The sequence below is a fragment of the Nothoprocta perdicaria genome, unplaced genomic scaffold (genome assembly GCF_003342845.1).
Source record: "Nothoprocta perdicaria isolate Ctin4 unplaced genomic scaffold, notPer1 scaffold_12, whole genome shotgun sequence".
NCBI lineage: Eukaryota > Metazoa > Chordata > Aves > Tinamiformes > Tinamidae > Nothoprocta > Nothoprocta perdicaria.
The window spans coordinates 8,334,397-8,356,940 of NW_020454316.1; the positions used below are offsets into that span (position 1 = coordinate 8,334,397).

The 22,544-nt window shown below is 37.7% G+C and overlaps 1 protein-coding gene across 5 annotated transcripts; it reads left to right on the forward strand.

Moving 5' to 3' along the window:
* Positions 1-262: 262 nt before the first annotated feature.
* On the forward strand, positions 263-20,055 carry MARF1 (meiosis regulator and mRNA stability factor 1). 5 transcript variants are annotated; one of them, XM_026053867.1, is made up of 27 exons: positions 263-281; positions 1,383-1,587; positions 3,238-3,903; positions 4,944-5,118; positions 5,456-5,682; positions 6,402-6,519; positions 6,855-7,027; positions 7,671-8,105; positions 8,583-8,752; positions 8,844-9,002; positions 9,751-9,940; positions 10,387-10,565; positions 11,471-11,551; positions 11,835-12,071; positions 12,857-12,976; positions 13,354-13,529; positions 13,745-13,965; positions 14,687-14,829; positions 15,210-15,343; positions 15,734-15,936; positions 16,419-16,646; positions 17,088-17,318; positions 17,452-17,664; positions 18,345-18,405; positions 18,514-18,654; positions 19,178-19,348; positions 19,820-20,055. In XM_026053867.1, exons 2-27 carry the CDS (start codon positions 1,441-1,443, stop codon positions 20,050-20,052), a joined length of 5,232 nt encoding a protein of 1,743 aa, XP_025909652.1. In that variant the 5' UTR covers positions 263-281; positions 1,383-1,440; the 3' UTR covers positions 20,053-20,055. The 5 variants fall into 5 exon arrangements, with proteins under 5 accessions (XP_025909652.1, XP_025909653.1, XP_025909655.1 ...); XM_026053868.1 differs by having other exon boundaries at positions 7,674-8,105; XM_026053870.1 differs by having other exon boundaries at positions 3,238-3,387.
* The last annotated feature ends 2,489 nt before the right edge of the window (positions 20,056-22,544 follow it).

A 22,544-nucleotide genomic window follows, 5' to 3' on the forward strand; every position in this document is an offset into this window, starting at 1 on the left:
GCCGCTCCCGCCCCCCCGCTCCCTCAGCGCCCCCGCGCGGGCGGCGGGAGCCCCGGCCGGGCGCCGCCTTAAAACCCGCGGCCGCCGCCGCCCGCGGAGGAGACCGGAGCGGGGCGCTGCGTTACGACAGCCCGCTTTGCGACAGCGGGGCTGCTTCGCGGCGTTCGGCGCCGCTTGACGGCGGAAGGAGCGGAGAGGGCGGAGGGAGGAGGAAGGAAAACAAAGGGGCGTGCGGGGCCGCGGCGGCGGCCGGGGGCGGCGGCGGCGGCGCCCGCGGCTCGGTGAGCGGCGGGGAGCGCGGGGTGGCGGCCTCTGCCCGCGGGGCAGGCCGGGGCGGCGCCGGGGCCCCCGCGGGCCGGAGCGGCCGTTTGCCCGGCGGCGGGGGGAGGGTCGGGCCCTGCGCCGCCCCCGGGCGCTGCGGGGCGGCCGCGGTGTCGCCTTCCCGCTCTCCCTCCCTGTTCCGCAGCCCGGCATTGGTGTGAGGGGGAAGCGGCTGTTTTAATTTAAAAGTCGCGCACTGCGGAAGCGTTAACGGTAGCGGGGTGTTTTATGCGGTGTGAAGCAGGAGCACTTACACCTCACCGGAATAACCCTTTTTACACCTAAAGAAAAAGCCACGCTCATATGTTACTGTTTACAAATAAGTTTAGAAATAAGTTTAACTTACAGAGTATATCTAGTAGCTGCTGTGCTGGCAGGAGGTGTGAGGAGTGTAGCTAACAAGTGCCACTTGTGGCTGGAGGGCGAGGAGGCAGTTATTGAGCAAAGGTTTTTGTTTCGTTTCCTGGTGTGGCTTGGCCTTGAACAAGCTGTTTTGTTTTTTTGCGGTCTTGTTAAGCTGAACTGGTGTGGGGTGCCTTGAGGCAGGCTGTGAATKAACAGGAATATTTGTAAGTAATGCTTAGCTATTTAAACATTTTGAATGTTAAATGCAGTGCATTTGGGATGACTCTGTAGTTTTATGTAAGCTGATGCAAAACAGTGAATTTGCAGTTTTTGTTTTTCAGCTGAGTGCAATTGCTCTTATTCTGTATTTAGTGCTTCAGCTGTTCTTAAATCTACTTCCCCCTTGTAGGGGAATGCCCTGAAACTTGCTGTGAATCATGTCACATCAGCAGTGCCTTCCTGGGACTTTGGAACTACTGCAGTAAACATAAGCAACTCTTTGCTCAGGTTACCTAMCAGGGCTTCAGATCGCAAGGAATATTGTAATCCTTACTGCAGGAGTCAGTCAAGGCAGTACCTAAATGCATAATTAAATTGAACATCAATAATGCAGCTTTGGGGATCTAGCAGTGGTAGAAATTGTTTTACATATTTGTGCATTTATTTTCTTTATCATAACAATTGTTTAAGGAATATTTTTCTTTTTTTTTAAGCAGGTTGGAAGAATGAAAGGAAAGGGAGACAAAAGAATGTTGAACCGTTTTGTTTGGCTGTATGATGGAAGGAGACAAGACAGAGAACCTCTGCAGTAGGTCTTTTGGATGGCTTCAGAGAGAAGAGAATGATGCTAAGCCATGGCTCTGGAAGCTTTCTGATTGCTTTTCTGCTGCTGAAAATACTTTGTCTTGCAGTGCAAAAACGGTAACTCTTTGCTTTATTAAAAGCATAGTTGAAATACTGGTGCAGAACAGTATAAGCTGACTACAGTGCAATGGTTAGTTTGAAGGGAAGGGAGAAAAAGAAGGTGCTTATTGCTGTAAACAAAAATTACCTGGAAATTTTAGGTCTTCTCTTCTGAGCTCTCCTCAGCTTTAGTCAAAATATGAGTTATTCTGCTTASTAGGTTTGCTCTCTTAACCAGTATGTTGAGAGTAACTAAACCGATCACATCAGAAAGTGTATAAGGATATTCTGGAAAGCTTTCTGAAGCTATTGCTGTGGAGTATGGAAGTATTCCTCCCGCTTACAGATTTTAATAATTTGTCTTGGAAAGAAATTATRATGTTACAAATCATGTAAATGTTATTTATCATAATTGCAGGATACTGTTCTTAAAATGTCTAAGTATTCCTGGTTTTCATGGCTTAAAGGGTTTCTCTTCTGTAAGTGACTGCTGTTGTATACATTTAAAATGTACTATTCCTTTTCATCCTGACCACTGTGTGTTTTAATGGCTTGCTTGAGTTAGTAAACTCCAGCCATAAAGTAGCTTTCTTTGTTAGTGCTTCTCACTCCTCCTTTCCATGAAAGCTGTTCGGAGAAGACATGAATAAGTATCCTGTAGTGCTGGCCTTCTCTCCCTAAGGGTTAGGAAGGAAGTTACAATCCTTTCTGTAACTTATTTTGATTTAGTTTCAAAGTAGTTATTGGCCTAATATATCTTCTATCTATAAGATAGAATCAGGTAGAGTAAGTGCTTTTTACTTTGTTGGCTGATTACTTGTAACTATATAGTAGGAAATGCATTAAATCCATTTCAGAAAATAAAAGCTTTGGTGTGAAGCTCTGGGACAGGGAGGCCTGTGGAGCTTTGCCCTGCTGACCTTAGCTGTTCTTACTTAKTTTTTTTGTTTGTTTGTTTTAAAAATACATTTATTTATGCTTTTTCCCCCATCTATTGGTGTTTTGCTCTGATATCTTGAATCAGGATGTAGTAGAACTAAGTAGTAAGTGATAAGTTCTTACATTATCATTGTGAGAGTTTAGCCTTCTCTGTCTTCTGTTACTTTACCTCTTGGATACTGTTTCAACTTTTTTTTGTCCTATTAATCTTTAATTTTGTTATATCTAAAATTCTCATACCCTCTTTCGGAACCTTATTGAAAGTCCAAAATTACATATGTATCTCTTACCAGTTTTTCACTTGACATTCCACTCATCTGAATTTGTTTACTTAAGAAAAAAATAATTATAAAAATTTACCTTTGCTGGATATCTCCTAAGCCTTAGCTTAACTATTCTGTGCTTCAGTTTTGTTTTTATAGACCCCTTGTTATTTGATTTATTGCTATGAGGATGATCTTGCTTGTTTTCTTTTTAGGAGTGGAGGAAGGAGTGTTGTGGCTTCTAAAATCTTGCAGTACTAGTGTTTCTCAGATTAGCAAAATTGGCATAATATTTATTCTAATATTTTGCATGTGTAGTCTGCAGTGAGAAAGATAAGTCATAAAGATGGCAATTCTGAAAATTTCTGTTGTTGAAATTGTAACTCTTCAAAAACACATGTGCTTATAGTATAAATGGATGTCTTTCAAGTGATTTTGAGTGCTTTTTTTAAATTTTTTTTTTCAGAAAGATTACATGGAGAACAAGAAAGCTACTGTGGAATTGAAGGATGCTTCATCTCCTCATAATGCTGGCTCTAAATTGTTTCCAGCAGTACCGCTTCCTGATGTTCATCCTCTTCAGCAACAGCAAATCCAGCTTTCACCTGGCCCGAAAGTAAGCTGCTGTGCTCATGGCTCTGACTCTTGTACTCCACAAATGCATTGTGGTGGTGGTGGTGGTAACTTGATTCGCCCTGGCACAATACTAGACTCAAAAAGCACTGGGACAATTACTTGTCAAGTAGGGTCAGGATTTGCTTATCAGTCTGCATCTTCACTGAAGAACCCTCCAGCTAGAAGCAATTTGGCAGGCATTGCGAGTGAGTTCCCTGGTATGTGCATAGAAAACAGTGTATCTTCCTGTCAACATCTGCCCTGTTGTGGAAAACTCCATTTCCAGTCCTGTCATGGTAATGTGCACAAACTGCATCAGTTTCCAGCCCTTCAGAGCTGCACATCTTCTGGCTATTTTCCTTGTCCTGAATTCTCAAGTGGGGCTACAGGCCACTTGGATGAGCATGTTGCACAGCCGGAGTTAGCATCACGTGTGTGCGCCAACCCTTTGCACCTAAACATGGCACCTTCAGTGTGTTTAAAGGGCTCTCACTACTGCAATGACTGCTTGAGCAAGGTTTGTACACATCCCATTTCTCATTATTAAGTGTGGTAAATGGTTAGTGTTGAGAATAATAGATGTTAATTTTGAGCAAAACACCTGATTTGGTTGGGAGCTTGAGCCCTCTAAGTTGGTGATGCGTAGCTCAAATCRGAAGGTATCCACTTTATTTAAAGGTGACTTTTTATCAAGGTAACATTCAGTTCAGTGGGAAGAAAAAATGGCCTTGCACATARTGTTTAATTAATAGTGACTCTGTAATGTGTTCAGGCAGAATTTTGACTGGTTTTGAAAGATGGARTTATTTCTTCTTGACAGCTCCAAATAAAATGTTCCATAGTAGTGATTCAGAGGACAGGTTAGATAATGCTCATTGTGTACCCATGGGCAGCATCTTGTAACTCAGGTGTTATATATGATGCTGCAAGGATATTTTTTGTTTTGTCTCTCTTTCATCTCCAATTTCTAAATTGGTAATGTATGCTTCAAGACCAGTTTGGTACATTTGACTTAGAAAAGTGATTAAAACTCCACTTGAATTTTAATAGGAAATTAAAAATGAAATAATATTCTTCTCAAAGCTGAGTATTTAACTTTCAAACCTGAGTTTCTGCTATAAAAAAGGAGTTAATTTCAATGAACCAAATGGTAAGGTAGATATATTTGGAAATATAACCATTATTGTTGGGGATGGTGGAGGGAAATGATTCAACCTTGTTCTCTTCACTTGTGCTGCTCTCGCATGGCAAGTAATGTTTCTTTATTCTGAAACAGTAGATGTTAGTATTTCTAGAAACTTACGCATCTTGATACAAAAAGCTAAATATTGAGAAGCTTTCCTTGCATTTGGAAACCTAGAGGTAAATGAAGGGACTCTAGCAGAGAAGAACTTTATGCAGTGATATTGTTCTGAATTACCTTACTCRTGTGCAGTTGAACTCCTTTGAGGAATTGGTGGGTACGGTATTGGTTTACAATGAATGTTTCTAGTTAGATAGTTAAGTGTTTATACTGTATATTAAATGAACATGTGTTTTGAAAACTTGTCCCAACAGCCAACCAGAAATAGCCTAGTTGATGCTGCTAAAATTTGGCCAAATATTCCTCCTCCAAGTGCACAGACTGCACCTGTTTCTATCCCAATATGTAATGGCTGTGGAACCAAAGGAACAGGAAATGAGAAGAGTTTGTTGCTGGCAAGCAGCCTTGGCAAATCACCACAGAAATATGGTAAACCACATTTGTTTGAAAACTGCACTTAGTGGATGCACTTCTTTAATATTGTTGAATATAAAAAGTTCTATTAAACGCTTTCTCTACTGCACTCTGGAAACTTCCACAATGCTAGGAAATACTAAACAAGTTATGCCAAGTTAATTTACTGATAGTATTGAATTTTGATTAATATTTCTAGTTTTATATGTTCTTTAAGAAAATGCAACTGAATTTGCCTTCTCCATTGCATGAAGATTCCCCTTTTATTGCTTTTATGCAGATGTTTAGAGTATGCCAAGTTCAATATTCTTAGTATTTTGGGGTTAAACTATGACCTGTGTTACCTGTGCAGGGTCTCCAGAAGTTGCAGTAACAGGCCAAGTTCTGGAAAATTTGCCCCCCATTGGAGTCTTCTGGGATATCGAAAATTGTTCAGTTCCCACTGGCCGCTCAGCTATTGCAGTTGTACAGAGAATTCGTGAAAAGTTTTTTAAAGGTCACAGAGAGGCYGAGTTCATCTGTGTGTGTGACATTAGTAAAGAGAATAAAGAAGTTATTCAGGAGCTGAACAACTGTCAGGTATGAAAACACCATCTGCTTGAAGTGTTCTTAAACACTTGTGCTTTATAACATGTGTTTACAATTGAGATTCTTGTTACCCAGAGTTTTTTTAACTTCTGTATAGCTCTTCTGTTTGTTTCTTTATTTTGGGGGAATTTAGTTTGGTTTATATTGCTGTGTGTGTTTTTAACATTTATTAATGAATGCTATGCAGATTAGTGAGGATGTTGGGTGTTTGTGGATTTTTGTTTTCTACCAGATACCAGTATTCCTCTCCTGACCCTTTACAATCAGATCTGCAACTAAAACTTGTGTTGGATGGTGTTAGTCTGATGTAAGATACTTGCAAATCATAGGCTGCCTCGTATGAGCTAACATGACTTGATATCAAGTACTGTATTGTTTGTTACTGTTTCCTTTGAAATAAGGACTTGTGAAGTGTTTTATAGTAGAGGCTTTATACACATCATACACAAACTCAGACTTTTAGCTAACTCGCAGCACAAGCCATCACTAAGACATTGCTGAACAGCTAGAGTTAAATGTCACTTCTCACTGGAACATTTTAGGACCTATACATTCATTCATTGCGAATTGTGCATGCATTTATCTCAACAGATGTCATAGAAATGAGCTTGTACTCTTTAATTTTTGACATTAGTTTCAAGCTAGTRTAGATTTAGTTTTCTGTCCTTCATTCAAGCTTTCCTTCAAAGCATTTTTCTGTTTATCCACAGGTGACTGTTGCACACATCAATGCTACTGCAAAGAATGCTGCTGATGATAAGCTCAGACAGAGTCTTAGGAGATTTGCTGATACCCACACTGCACCTGCCACGGTGGTTCTTGTGTCAAGTAAGTGTTGAAGCTGTTAGTCTAGGGAGCTAAATTCTGTGCCCTCTTCAGTAATACTTTTTGATGCAACAGTATTGTGCTTAATCCTCTTTGTAACAAACATATAAAGTACCAGTGTAATGCTTTTCCAAAAGTTGACTAAAAGTTGATATTAAAAAGGAAGCCCTTGGGTGTGAGATTAAATGTGAATAACTGCTGACCTAAGTTGCATATATTGAGAAAGTTTGTGCCTATTGGTTCACAGATCATTCACAAGAATTTAATTGAGCCCATCAACTGTGGTCTGAGATTTTTRTTGTTTAATCTGATTTTTTTGTTTCTTTTTCTCTCCCCAGCGGATGTAAACTTTGCTTTGGAACTCAGTGACTTGAGGCATCGGCATAGTTTTCGGATAATATTAGTACATAAAAACCAAGCTTCAGAAGCACTCTTGCATCATGCACATGAGCTTATCTGTTTTGAAGAATTCATTTCAGACTTGCCGCCAAGGTTACCACTGAAAATGCCAGTAAGATTCTTATTTCTTATGCAACAAATGTATTAGTCTGTCAGCACCATTTTTCTAGTTTAGGCAGACAGTAATCTAAAGTTATGCCTCTTACCTATGCCTCTTAAGGCTGGGGCTTAATGTCCACATACTGAACTAGTGTGTCTTTCAATGATTGTTGCATGAATTTGTGACTTTCTACCTTAAGATGGAAAGCATAAAATAATAAGTAACTGAAGAGTACAGTGTATGACAGAGCTCATTGTTTGCTGTTTTATCAGATCACCTAACTTGGATGCTTACCCTTACTTTTTCCTATGAAAGGAAAAGGGTAAGAACTTATCAGTACATGAAGTATTTTTGCAATGTTTTCTTAATGTATAAAAAGCTGTTAGAGTAGTTTGACTGTCCATTGGATATTTTTTCCTGTTGATGTCCTCCAGATTTGCTGTTTTACCTTTTTACAGCATTTGAGGCTATTTCTTTCTTTAAAAGAACTTTTCCTAGAGTATGCAAAATTCTTGGGTAGTTTAAGCAGTCTTCCTCATTTTTTTCAAACAAATGAAATGTTGCAAAAAATATTTTTTTGAATATGTCAGCAAAACATGAGAAAATATTGTTTCTGAACACTGTTGGGCACTGACACAATCTTTTATTCTCTCAGCAGGCATGCCATACACTGTTATATGTTTACAACCTGCCAACAAACAGAGACAGTAAAAGTGTCAGTAACAGACTCAGGCGTTTGTCGGATAACTGTGGAGGGAAGGTGCTGAGTATTTCTGGAAGCAGTGCAATTCTTCGTTTTTTAAATCAAGAAAGTGCTGAACGGGCTCGGAAACGAATGGAAAATGAAGATGTGTTTGGCAACAGGATTGTAGTGTCTTTTACTCCCAAAAGCAAAGAATTGAGTGAAACAAAAAGCTCAAGCTTTGGCACTGAAAAGATGAAGTCTCCTAAAAAAGTTAACAAGAACACAAAGCTGTGCCTCCTCAGCAAAGAGTCAAATGATCAGTCTTCCAGCACCAAAAGCCCTGCTGGGAGAGTATTACAGATGCACGGATCTGTCATAAAACCCACAAATGTTAAAAGTTTACAGGTATTCTTTACTTGGCTTCCCTCATTTCTTCATTTTTCAAGAATTGTTTATATTACAACTTTACTTTTAGCTTGTCAATCCTATTTAATGTACTATTGCATAGTGAATATGTTTTTTTCAAAGTGAAAGCAATATTCTTCCTTTTTGAGAGCAGACAGAGTTTAAAGGCAGTTCTGCTCAGTTCTTAGYTTGGAAATACCCTTGTTATTTACTGAGTCTTGGGCCTTCTGTCTCTGGTATTGGGTATGCATAAAGAGTCTGCATCAGTCAGTTGCAAAGGAACCTASGGCAGTTCTCTGACAGTTGAATATCTTTGCTGCACTATGTAGAAGTGAAATGCATATTTATATCTTTCACTAAAATGAAATATTCCTGGTTCCAAAGTGCTAATGAAAATGTAACTTAAAACTACCAAGCTGATTTTAACTGGAGGTGCCAGTGGTGCTTTTACAGTGACTTTCCTTCTCTTTCATGTAGGAGCTGTGCCGCCTTGAATCAAAGACTATTAGTAGAAATGTTGAAAACCAGCAAGACCAATTAAGAGAACAAATTCCTTCACCTCAGAGTAACTCTAATGCAGTGGTGCCTGTGTCTCTGACAACCAAAAAGAATGGAACGGGAGAATCAACATATAAAAGTAGTCAGAAGTATGTTTAAAAACCAAGGAGACCTTAATGTTGGCTTCTTTATGTTAATTCTGCAAAATAATGTTTTCTTTTTTCATTTMTTTATGAATAGAAGAGAGACCTCTGCTTCCAGGAGTGTTACCAATTCCCCTGTAGATAAAGATAAAGATGAAACTATATTTCAGGTCAGCTATCCTTCTGCTTTCAGTAAGTTGACAGCCTCAAGACAACTCAGTCCGTTACTCATGTCTCAGAGTTGCTGGTCATCTCGGTAAGTATCKATGTTGTGGTTGGGAGATGGAGTGAGGCTAGCCAGGGCTAGGCARCTTACAGGATAGTCATTGTTTCTTGGCATCTGCGTCTGAAATTACATGAACTAAGAACGTTATTGTAATATAGTATGATTCACGTGGAAGAAAAGGCAAACTAGTACTTTATAATGGCCAGGAGAAGGTAGATAAGAAATAAGATGGATGAAATAAACTCAAACTTACTTTTTGTCAATTATTTRCTATGTTTTGTCTTTTAAAGCTTCGGAAAATCTTGAGAGGTGTTAGAGCTTACTCCTCGTAACTTCAGTGCTGGCTCTTCCCCACTGCTCTTCCCCTCTCTATCTGCCTCCCAAGAGAATTTGGTGGCACTGCAAAACTTCTGCTAGGGATTTAGGTATCTGTGCTCTGTCAAATATCAAAATCATTTGAATGAGTTTGACCACTTTTAATGTGTTAGGAATATATMAATTTGCCACCAAGTCTTCTACTGATTAAACTGAGCCACTTTAAAACAGTGTTATCAATGATTTCCTTTTCTCTTGTAGGAAAGTATTGTCTTGTTCTCATGTTTTGCTTATGTAGTAAAATTTGGATTATTTTGTATATGGAAGTGTGTGTGCATGTACTTAGAAAGTGCCTTAAATGCTGTATTTGTGCTCTTTGCATATTTAGTATATAATTTGTTTTGACATGTCAGTTGTGCAATAACTACTTGARTTCATAGATGATGTTTTCTGTTTTAACCAGGAGTATGTCTCCAAACCTCTCAAATAGATCATCTCCACTCACCTTTAATGTAATAAATCATACCAGTGGTTCCGAGTGTCCTGATCCTTTTGCAAATGGTGCAGATGTTCAGATCAGCAATATAGATTACAGATTATCCAGGAAAGAGTTGCAGCAAACTTTACAAGAAATTTTCTCAAGACATGGCAAGGTAAAGCCAAAAATGCCTTTAATAAATCTGTCTTTTTGATAGTTCTTGTGGCTCCTTCATCCAGGGAAAAGATTTAGGCTTTAACTGCACAACCTTTTTAAACTGTGAAACTGAATACCTCATATCATTGTAAAAGAACAATAAACTGAGTTGCTATTTTGAGTCTACATTAAAAGCTATATAAAAAATGGAGAGCGTGAAGTAATATAAAGCAACTATATAGGTTACTTTGCTAGTGGGCTGCAGGGAACATTGTTCTGACATAACTTTCTGCATGSAACAGTGCTTGCTTTAATGCCATAGCCTTGATTTAGCCAAGGTTCTTTATATTATATAGTCCCTGTCTGCATTGTGCTGTTGGCCATGCCTYGTACTCYGCTCTGTTTGAATTRGGTTAACATTTTGTGRRAAAAAAAAAATGCAAAGACTGACTTCTTTCCATACAGGTCAAAAGTGTTGAGCTCAGTCCTCACACAGATTACCAGTTGAAGGCTACAGTTCAGATGGAAAGTCTGCAAGAAGCAATCAGTGCTGTAAACAGTCTTCATCGATATAAAATTGGTAGCAAAAGGATACAAGTCTCACTAGCAACTGGTGCGGCTAATAAATCTCTCTCCCTCCTTAGGTAATGAACACTTTATCATCTCTTTTTATTACTGTAGCATATTTTTAATAGCAAGAAGTGAATTAAATTCTGAGCAAAGGGAAAAAGGGGAAGATAAAGTAAAATCTCTGACTAATTGATCAAAGTACATAAAATGATAAACTGTCAAGCAAGTAGGGTTTAGGAGCTGTAGTATCTAAGTCAGAACTCCCTCTAGAGATTAGATTTCTTCATTTAAATGTCCTTTTGGGGGTCTTCACCCCTGCACTTTTTTACATACTACAGATAATAGATCAATAACTTACCTTGTGCAACTAGGTGAAAATTCCTCTTGGCATCTTTATTTCCTCTTCCTTCAAAGAAAGTGCATACAAGCTACCTGCTTTGAAGATTATGTACACAGTTTAAACGCTAGTTTTCTTCTAGTCTCCATCTTCCATCTCTATGGAAGATGGCAGGAGAGGACGGCTGACACTTGTGGGCTGAAACTTTTTTGTCAAAAAGCTCCAGTAGAAATAGTACTTGAAGTGTCAGTTATTCTCCTCCAGTCATATACTTCTTATAATGGTATAGTTGAAAAGTTCTTCATTCTTGCCTTATTRCTGCCTGCTCTAAATTCTTATTAGAAATTGCCTGGGCATTACACTAATACAGCTGTAATGTTATTCTTTATAGATGCTCAATTTTATTGCTTCCTGTGAAAAAAGTAATTCTTCAGAGAGGTTTCCTAAATGAATTGACAGGAACACAGTACTACTTGCATTCCACTGATTAGGATTGGCAGCTTTGCTGCAATGGCAGTGCTGGGATGGAAGGAAATATAGCTCCCATTATCATATTTAAAGTTCTTAAATGGAATATGTAAAGACTATCTATTCAGTCTGGATATAAACACTTTTGTACTAATCAAAAAATTTCATTTGTAGCTCAGAAACTATCTCCATTCTACAGGATGCACCTGCATGTTGTCTGCCTGTGTTCAAGTTCACTGAAATCTATGAAAAAAAGTAAGCTTTCAATTGCAGTAACTTCTCTCTGTCTCGCTCTAATTGCTGTTTTTACTGCAAACTATAGAAAATAATAGAATTTTTTTTTGTTATTAGATGCCACAATTTTGTAATTAGATCTTTATCCAGAGACAGTGTTTTTAGCACTTACAGGTGGTTCTTAAACCTCTTRGAAGTTTTACTTTATCTTAATTTCTCTGCTTTAAGATGTGTAGTCTTGTAGGTATCTTAATGCACTGTCATTTGAGATTTTATAAACACATATTTTACTTTTTTCTTTTAGGTTTGGGCGTAAGTTAATTGTATCAGATTTATATAAGCTAACAGATACTGTGGCAATCCGTGACCAAGGAAGTGGGCGGCTGGTGTGTCTCCTGCCCAGCAGCCAAGCCCGGCAGAGTCCTTTGGGATCCTCACAGTCACATGATGGTTCTTCAGCAAACTGCAGCCCCATAATATTTGAAGAGTTGGAATATCATGAGCCAGTTTGTAAGCAGCATTGCCTGAATAAAGACTTTATGTAAGCAGTGTATGGAATCTTACAAAAATACTTTAATCATAGCAACAGCAATTAATGTTAATAGCTCTATTAAGGTTAAGGAGGATGTCCGCAGAAGTATTTCTGTCTCCAGGTATTCTTTGTCTAAAAGAACAAATTATATAGCAAATAGTAAGCTGGCACAGTAAGTTTTCAGGGAAGTTCTGGTGAATCTCTCTATTCAGGTGAGATTCATGAGTTCAAGCCTGTCTGCCAAGAATGAATGCCTTTCAGCAGAAGTTGAAAGGAAAACTACAATTTTTAGGCATATAGGAGTATTCTAGGTGCTTGTACTAGTTGGACTTTGTCATTATAACTGAAAGCAATGTTTTTCTTTATTCGTCCTCCAGCTAGCTTTAGTAACTTGTAATTCATAATTATTTTAATTTCATGAGTCCATATTTTTAGTTTTCTTCATTAGTGACTACAACTTGCCACTCTTAGGGTAGTTGATAGGTGCTTACTGTTTATTGGCTTGGGACTGTTGTGTTGGGTGGGATTCTTCCCTTTTTTCCCCATGTGTCACTTTTTTCCATTGGTAAAAAATGTGGTCTTCCAACTGTTGTTAGTCTTCTATACACTTGGTGCAGCTGAATTCATTTTATGTGACTAAGAGCAGGGGCAAGATGCTTGTTCTTGTATATGGTATGGGTGTCATCTCTTGGTATTTTTTTATACATGTAGTATAACAYTTAATATGTGAGCATATTCACACTGTGCACAGAGTACAGAATGAGCACGTTAACTTAAACCTCTTGTTATTACAGTGAGCATGAGTTTGATCCAGATTCTTACCGAATTCCCTTTGTGATTTTGTCTCTGAAGACATTTGCCCCTCAAGTTCACAGTCTTCTACAGACCCATGAGGGTACTGTGCCTTTACTAAGGTAAAGTAGTTTAATTTAGGCTTGTAGCATAACAGCTGTTAAATTTTAAAACCTGTTGATAGCTATCATGATGCTCTGAAGCTCCCTCTTGTGTTTAAAAAAAACAAAACACTTGATATACAGTAGTGTCCATTTATAGCATATAAATGCGTTAAATTACTCTTTTCAGAATTTTTGCTCAGAAAATGATAAAGACTAACCTCTTTAAAAYTCTTATTTTATGGAGAGAGAAGAAAAATAGTATGTTAGTAGGCTATTATTACGACCTTTTGCTCAGAAAGTGTCTCAAACTTGAGGTATTTAAGGTTATTAAGAAGTGATATTCCAATGTTTAACAGCAGTTCCCCCTTTCCCCCCACTTTTTTTTTCTTCCAAAGTTTTCCTGATTGTTATATGTCAGAGTTCAATGATCTTGAAATGGTGCCGGAAGGCAAGGGTGGTGTTCCCTTAGAACATCTTATTACCTGTGTTCCTGGAGTTAATATTGCTACTGCTCAAAATGGTATTAAAGTTATTAAATGGATACATAACAAACCACCACCTCCTACTACAGGTAAGTACTTGTATTTAGATTTTTGGTAACTTTGTCGTTCTATTGGAAAAGCTTGAGTTGCATAAAGTAAATATCTAAATTATTAATTTTTGTAGAGGAAAGTGTAGCTTGATTGTTGCTTTTTCTGTACTGTAGTTTTGACTGTAGTGAGAGATAAATAGTGGAAGAATATTAAGGAAAAAACCTCTGTAATTTTAATATATATTTTTTACTAGATCCTTGGCTTCTACGTTCCAAAAGCCCTGTAGGTAACCCGCAGCTTATTCAGTTCAGTAGAGAAGTGATCGATCTACTTAAAAGCCAACCGTCTTGTGTCATACCTGTCGGTAAATTCATCCCAACGTATCACCACCACTTTGCAAAACAATGCCGTGTGTCTGACTACGGATATTCCAAGTTAATGGAGCTTCTGGAAGCAGTGCCTCATGTGCTGCAAGTGAGTTGTTACTTTTGTCTTGGGGAATTCACTTGTCTAGGATCATCTGAACTGTGTGTGTCACTGGTATTATGTCCAGAAAGTTGAATGCAATATTTACTTGATGAAAGAGATGCTTAATTGGACCTTGGAGTATAGTAGTTTCCTTTTTTGAGGAAACTTCTGCTACTTTATTTTTTTCTTCAACCTTACCCTCCTGATAATATTTCTGTGTAAATTAATACWTCACTGTACTTAATCTGAGCCTCTGGACTAAAGTTTGTAGTTGGCTTTAGCCTGTGGCTGATGCTTGGGTAGAAAGCTTCCTGTGTGCTGTTTATCATGGGGAACATGGCAAACATTGTGTTAGTATTTTAAGYTGCTATGTACAGCCTGAAATCTGGGAAGGATTTTTATGTGAAATAAGAAGTTGTGGCCTTTTGTTACCAGTTGATTATACTATGATCACCTTAGCTTATGACTTTGAACACCAATTGGYTGTAGAACTTTGAAGTAATGAACCTGTGCAGCAACTGCAGTAGTACTCTTGGAGGGAACACTTCTTAATTTCTTGATCAGTCTTTGATACAGAAAATGCMTGAATTCAGGCTGCATTTTTAAACTTCCTCAGTGATTTTTTTTATACTTCTAGCCTATATAGGCTAGCACTGGTTTCCAGCTTTTATGTAAAAGGATTTACTGTGGACTCAGAGATGGATGATCTAACTGGTATTTCCTTCAGATTCTTGGCATGGGCTCCAAGCGCTTGTTAACCCTAACGCACAGGGCTCAGGTGAAACGCTTCACTCAAGACTTACTGAAGCTTCTCAAATCCCAGGCCAGTAAGCAAGTGATTGTGAGGGAATTCCTACAGGCTTATCACTGGTAAGTTAACTATAACAAAACCTAAATATGTTTCCTGCTTACAGAGGAATAAGCATCAGTTGTGGCTTAAAAAGAGGGTTTAGCACCTTAAATCTTAGTWCAGAGCTGTGGTAATTATATTTCCTGTTCATTAGTGTGGAATTTCAAGCTTTTAATGCTTTTAAATAGATTTTTTTTTAAACTTTCTGGCAGAATAAATGATTTAGTTTAGGAATASTTTTATTCTTTGTCTCTCATGCTGGTATTAAAACTACTATGAAAAYAGGGCATGTTTTCACTGGGATTTGAGGCAGATGCTAGTATCATTCTTCTGAATAAACTTTCAGCTCTCATTTTTACTCTAGGTAGAATGCATTAAATCTTATCTTCCAATATTTTAGGTGTTTCTCTAAGGACTGGGATGTTACTGAATATGGAGTGTGTGAACTGGCTGATATAATATCAGAAATTCCAGATACAACCATCTGTTTATCACAGCAAGATAATGAAATGGTAATCTGTATTCCCAAAAGAGGTGTGTCTRCTTTTTGCACTGTTTTCAAATTGTGCTTTTTTTTAAAATTTAAAATCTGATTAACTGAAATACATGACTTGATTATTTCTCTTCCCTGACAATAAGTGTTCTTCATGACTGTGACCATATGCTATCAGAACGTCAGAAGTAATGGGGCTATGAAATTCAGTATTTTATAGAATAGACACTTTAARTCTTCTAAAGTGCTGTTTGAAGATTTAGAAATTGAGTATGTGAGCTCAGTATAGATACCTAATAGTAGAAGAAAACATGGTGAAATGTAAAAAAGCTACAATCAGTCACTGTTTTTATTTTTCTTCTCTTTTCCTGATGTATTTTTAAAATAGATGTACTGGTGCTTAGTTCTGACTTTTTATTTTTTCRTCTTAGAACGTACACAAGAAGAAATTGAAAGAACAAAGCAGTTTTCCAAAGAAGTAGTTGACTTACTGCGCCACCAGCCCCATTTTCGAATGCCCTTTAATAAATTTATTCCTTCATATCATCACCACTTTGGTCGTCAGTGCAAACTTGCTTACTATGGTTTTACAAAGCTACTTGAACTCTTTGAAGCCATACCAGATGTCTTACAAGTAAGTTATTAAACACAATTGTGGATTTTAACATTCAGGGATCTGCACATTGTTAAAATAGGATCCTATTGTTAAAATAGGATTATTTCTCATCAGCTCTACCCTGAGTTATKCACTGTGCGCTGAAATGTAATGTTAGTCGGGAGTATTTCTGAAAGGCTTAGATTTATCTGTTTTAGTTAAATTGTCTGAAGTTTTTAATCATTTGTAGAATAAGTTTATTAYCAAATTAAAATTATCTGATTTGGGGAAGATTCAGTCTGTCCAAGTTAGACTTAAGCTCATTTGAATTCTGTTAAACTTTGAGATGACAAAAGTAATAACTGAATATACTGATTGCCTATTTCATGTGCATAAATGCACTTCTGGGTGCCTCTTGTGAGGTAGGTGGTCAAGGTTTTATTGTTAWTGATTGCCTGAAAGTACTGGATTCTAGATGCAGGTCACATTTTTCATTTAAATCAAGTGTGATTTTTTTGTAGGTTTTGGAATGTGGAGAGGAAAAAATTCTCACACTCACAGAGGTGGAACAAGTCAAAGCAGTAGCTGCACAGTTTGTAAAATTGCTGCGGTCTCAGAAAGACAACTGCCTTATGATGAGCGACCTGCTTACAGAATACAGTAAAACATTTGGATACACACTGCGTCTTCATGACTATGATGTTAGCTCAGTTCCAGCTTTAATGCAAAAACTTTGCCATGTTGTAAAGGTAACTTCTTGCTATGGTACTTTATTGCTTTAAAGAGAATGCAGTGTTGTATTAAGGAAAAACAGTACTTTGCCTCTGTCAAAAGTCTTGATCTAAGGTTGCTTGTACTGTATTTTAGAAACACTCTTACGTTAACTTGAACCCCAAAGGGATACCCCAAAGGGTAGTTTCTGTACCCTTGTGATGATAGTCTTAACCTTTCAACTTTCTCTTGTAAAAAATGCTTTTTCATGCTAGTTCGTCAAATTGAACTATATGTCTACATGTGTACACATCCTTAAATATGTGCATGGTGTGTGTGTAGTCAGCTTTATGTGCTTTGGGCCGAGCAGTATCAGTTACTGCTTATCTGTAAGTTATCTCGGAGTGGGGGGAGGAGTCCAGTTTATTCATAGGTTAATCTGTACTGTCTCTAACTCTTTTCCCACCTTACTGTTCTAGGTTGTTGACACAGAGTCTGGAAAACAGATTCAGCTGATAAACAGAAAGTCTCTGCGGACCCTGACTGCCCAATTGTTAGTTTTGTTAATGTCTTGGGATGAAACATCCTTTCTCTCTGTTGACCAGCTTAAAAGGCGCTATGAAACAATCCACAGTACTTCCCTTAATCCCTGTGAATATGGATTTATGACCTTAACTGAACTCCTGAAAAGTCTGCCTTACTTGGTTGAGGTATAAAGTCTTTTTTGTTTTCTTAATTTGGGAAGGAGGAGTTGTATATTTTTCTCCAGATTTCTCATGCGTCTTTATCTTGAAGACTTTATGACTAGAGTATGCATTCTAATTCATTCTCTTTTTAATGCAGGTTTTTACCAATAGTGCAGCAGAAGAGTATGTGAAGCTTACAAATCTATATATGTTTGCGAAGAATGTAAGGTCCTTGCTTCATACATACCATTATCAGCAAATTTTTCTCCATGAGTTCCCAGTAGCRTATAGCAAATACACCGGAGAAGTGTTGCAGCCTAAAGCATATGGGTGCAGTAATTTAGAAGAGCTCTTGGGAGCAATTCCACAGGTGCGAAGAATTCTGTTATACAAAAATATCAACATGACTTTTGTGTGGGTTAAAAATAGTTGTAGTACAGTCTATGATATTGTGATTTATTTCAATAAATATCTCCTGTAAAGATGGCTTATACTAGTATTTTTATAGATGCTCTTGAAGTGTAGATTTCATGAGATTTGTTCTTGTTTAAGAACTGTTTCTTGTAAGGGWTTTCAGGCATTTTTATTAGATCAAGTAGCTTTTTATTGTACAGGGGTCTGTACAATATGGAAATTCCATTTTGTTCAGGATAGAKTGGTTGCTGGGGTGAACAGCTGTGAACGCTTGGCATAGCAGAGCTTTGATATCTTGATCATCCATTTGCATTGAACATTCTAGGATAATTCTGTGACCCAATTTATGGCTATGAAATTTTCTTCGAGTAAACTAATCTCGTCTAGAAAGTTAGAGAATGAAATTCTGCAGTCTTGTTTCCATGTAGGAAGTTAGCAAAWTCACTAGACCTGTGCTGTCTTTGTTAGGCATCAGTTCTTTTTTGAGACGAAACTTTTGGTAATAGAATACCAATTAGCAGCATAATTTGTTTTACTCCTGGAGTGTYGGTGCTAGGCTGGATGAAAGTAACGAGGAAGATGCTTTAGTCTTTAAGGCTTGTGAGCTGTTGTTAATTTGTTTTCTCTCCTCTGTAGGTGGTCTGGATTAAAGGACATGGCCATAAGAGAATTGTGGTACTGAAGAACGACATGAAAAGTAAGCCTGTTGAGCTTTGATCTAGTATCTTTGTGTTGTGGGTGTTTTTTCTTTGTTTTTTCCTTGTCTTTTGAGGTGACTTTGGCAAATGAACTTGCCTTTTTGTAGGTCGTTTTAGCTCACCCAGTTTTCCCCCTGCTGATCATGTGGATGATCATGGAAATCAGCTTGCTGACCATAATGGACATATTATGGAGATTCCAGGATCCACTTCATCAATGGAATTAAATCTAGGAACACCTAGCACTGGTAATGCAAGATTGATTTGTATAATAAATCTATTTGGTCTTTGGGGAAATAAACAGTAAATAAGCAGCATGGGGAAAGCTGAGTGAGTTGGSTAATCTGAACTTCTGAAGACGTGCCTAGTGGCTTGAAAGCTGTTAAACTTTTTTGAGGATGCGTAGTTATGCCTCTTTCTAGGACCATATGCCTTTCTAGTCCTAAGGTGTCAGTGCATGAGTACAGATATATACATATATGTAAATGTCCACAAAGAATACTATTTTTCATTGGTTGCATATGAAGCAAATGAGGAACAATGGTCAGTGTATTGAGAAAGGATAATATATGCCCAAATAGTCAGCTCATAGGTTTATTGATAATGACAGCTAGTATAAATATGTTCGCAAATAGAAACAACTGGGAAACAGTGATCTCTCAGTACCTATCTTGYTGTGGTCTCCAATTCATTTGTTATCTCCAGGTTGGAGAACTCACAAAGTGGTTCTTGGGGCCTTACTTCAGAATTCTTGTTCCCTTATTTCTGTAGTTTCTAGCCAAACTGAGCAAGAACTTCTTTGCCTCGCAAATACATCTCCTGTTGACCTCTTGTGTGAGCCAGTTCCTTCCTGTTTGCCATCCCCACAACTGAGACCTGATCCAGTGGTTCTTGAGTCTGCTGATCTCATTCAGTTTGAGGAACGACCTGCACCCCTGTCTGGTAAGGGTTTGCTTGCCTGTGTAGTAACTAATTATGGGTRATAACCTGTATGATCTAAAATTACAGCATTAAACAAATGGCTGATTTATAAAACTCTATTACATGTGTATTATAGTGGAGTGTGGCAACAAGCAGCCTCCACCAGAAGCAGTTGAATACCGACAATAGTTGCCATGCAGGGATTTTCTGTGGTGAACTCAAGGCATAACCTCTTTTACCACTGCGCCAATGTCTTGCTAGCCTGTAGCAACCTTTTCACCATGGGAATTTTATAGCATTTTCTGGTCAGCTGAGACTGAAGAGTACATAAGGACAGTAGAGACAAAAGCAAACTGCAGGTTAACTGCAGATGTGAACATAATGCATGTTCTATTTTCAGATAACTAAGATTCTTTATTCTTTTATTGCATATAAAGAAAACATCTTTCAAGAACAGAGCATCTATAAATTGAGTTGTCTTACTTGTTTTAGAGATGATGATTTTAACAGAAGAAGAAAAACAAAGAATTGTTACCGCAGCTCAAGAAAAATTGCCTCCTGGCTCCGTGGTAGGAAACACCACAGAGRATACTTCAGTGCCTCCCTCTCAGTCCCCTGAGACCCAGCCAACCAAGGAAGCAATGGACAGCCCAGCCAAAAAGCAACACAAAAACAAGGTGAAATTGGCAGCAAACTTTTCATTTGCACCTGTAACCAAACTTTAATTCTTCTAGTGTGAAAGGCAAATACCTTTGGACTCTGCACAAAATAAAGCTATTTGCTAGCCCCTGCATATTTTAATGAAAGGCCTAGAAGAATTAATTTGTATTTAGATGTWTTCTGTGAAGAATTTTTCCTTTTACACTGAACACAGCTGTCAGCAGCACAGAACTTTTTCTATTATTTTGAAAAAAAATCCCCTATTCATTAAATTATTCTTAAATTTTACCACTTTTTTTCCGAAATGTGTTCAGTAAAAACAAACTATAAATTCAGCTAAAATGGGACAGATTTTATTTTCCTTAAGCTTTGTTGGTGGTGAAATCATACATGTAGCATATTATATTCTATAGGCTGTTGCTTACTGGTATTGTTTCAGACAGTATAAATAAAATGCATGATCTGTCTTTCAAAAACCTGTTGAGAAATTTTAACTTGCTGAGCTGAAATGACAGAGAGGGGAGKTGATTGTACTCCAGAGGAGAAACTTGTTTTCTGCCTCTTCAGATGACTTGTAACTGCATAGTCAATTCTTTTGTGGGAAGATGTCTGTAGGAGATTATGTGGGTTTCTTGCAAAACTTGTTTTAAAYGTTTTCTGTAGCTTTTGGTTCCATTTAGGAGCTTTCTAGGACATTAATGTTTTCAGCTTCCCTTTTATGTTTAGTTTCAGTCTGGCTTGGCTTTGGGTAAGGAAAAGAAGACTATCTTGGTGTCATGAGTTTAAGATACAGACACACATTTTTTATTGTGTCTAGAAATGAAGTTAGAAAGATTCCAATATTTCTAAAATATGCATTTAATGCATAAATTATGGATAATGGAGCAGGTCTTAAAAATGTTTTGTGACAGAAGGTATTGATGCTATTTCCACTTGTAAGGAAAATTCTAGCTGCATGTGGAAATGCTAAGGTTGTTCAGCTTAACCTTGTTTTGTATTTTTAAGCATGTTCAGTAAATGGGAAGCTTATTCTTTGATGTGCTGTCTTTTTAACTGTGTCTGTTTTTATTCTAAAATTTACTTCTAGTGTTGGAAGCTTTCTTTCAATTTGTGGTATCTTGTGTTGGTTTTTGAAAGGGCCAGTCTTGGGAGAGAGGTTAAGCTAGTGGAGGACCTTGACTCGAGTTAGCAGAAATGTCCAGTGAGTGAGACTTTATACCCATTTTGGGTAACCGTGGCATTTACAATGGGTTGTATTTGCCAGGCAGCGAATAAATTGCTTGTAGTAATGAAAGAACCTATACCACAGGTTTTCCACTGGCCAGCAGGGAGGTTTTAGACAGATTCTGTAGCAATACACAAGCGAGAGAGAGCAGGCGCCGAGTTCTTAGCCAACAACAGGAAATGCCACTGAATAATGGCTATAGACAGAATTTTACTAGACAGATTTTTGTTATAAAATCTTTTAAATTTAGCCAAGTATTACCAGTAGTAAACTTATAGCCATTATAAATGCAGAGAAACACTTGGAAGTTTTTCTGAGCATTATGGCACAGTATTYGAGTCCTTGATAAACCTCTACAGACATACTGCTATAGAGAGTGAAGTATAGGTGTAAGCTTTCTTAGAATGCTTTTAATGAGTTAATGTAAGAACATCTGTTTTCACCTTACTTAAGTAGGATGTAGTTAACACTGATAATTTAGACTTCCTTTTTTYCTGAAAGAACATGCATGGGGGAGAAAGACCAACGTGATACTATATTTTTGTGAGAGGCAGTTACAAGTCATCCAGAAGATTAAAAAAAAAAAACAGGTTTTTGAATCTACAGAGGGGGAAAAAATGGTATTTGTCAAAGTGAGCGTGGAGGTTGTACCATTTCTGGAGGTCAGCATATCTTTTCTGGATTCATGTGTGATTCTGATGAAATTGCTGTTTGAAAGTAATAGAGTAAGACTTTTGAAGTTGTGTTCATAGTGTAACAAAATAGCTAATTGAATTGCAATATATTTTTTTATCCAAAGTGTTAAATGAATGATGTGACTTACAGATTTAAAAGCTTTGCAACCATGAAATTCTTTAATTTAACAATTAAATGCGCTTAAGATTCATGTGTGTTTAAAAAATGTCACTGAAGCCCTCAATTTATGCACTATCTTGAAATGAGAGGGAAGAAAAAAATATCTTTTCTTAGCTCTCTACTTTGTTTGGACACTTTCGATTGTGGCTCGAGTGCAGTCTTGTGTGTTGGGACCAAACAGTTGTGTCAATAAAATTTTCAAGCAAGCATAACTCTTGTCTTTTTCTGAAGGGCTGAAAAACTCCTAGAATCCTAACTCTGTTGTTTGCAAGAAGTTTAATCATCTAGGCAGAGCAAAACTATTTTTTTCTTTTTCAAAGACAAAAGAAAAGCTGCGAAACCATAACCTGTAATTTTGAAGGATGTGAGCATTTGTTCAGTTTTTTTGCAGCTCAGATATCAGCATATGTACTGTGTATCTCTTGTTGTTCTTCATACAGCACTGCTTAGGGTGTCTTTTTCTGAAAAGCTGTACAG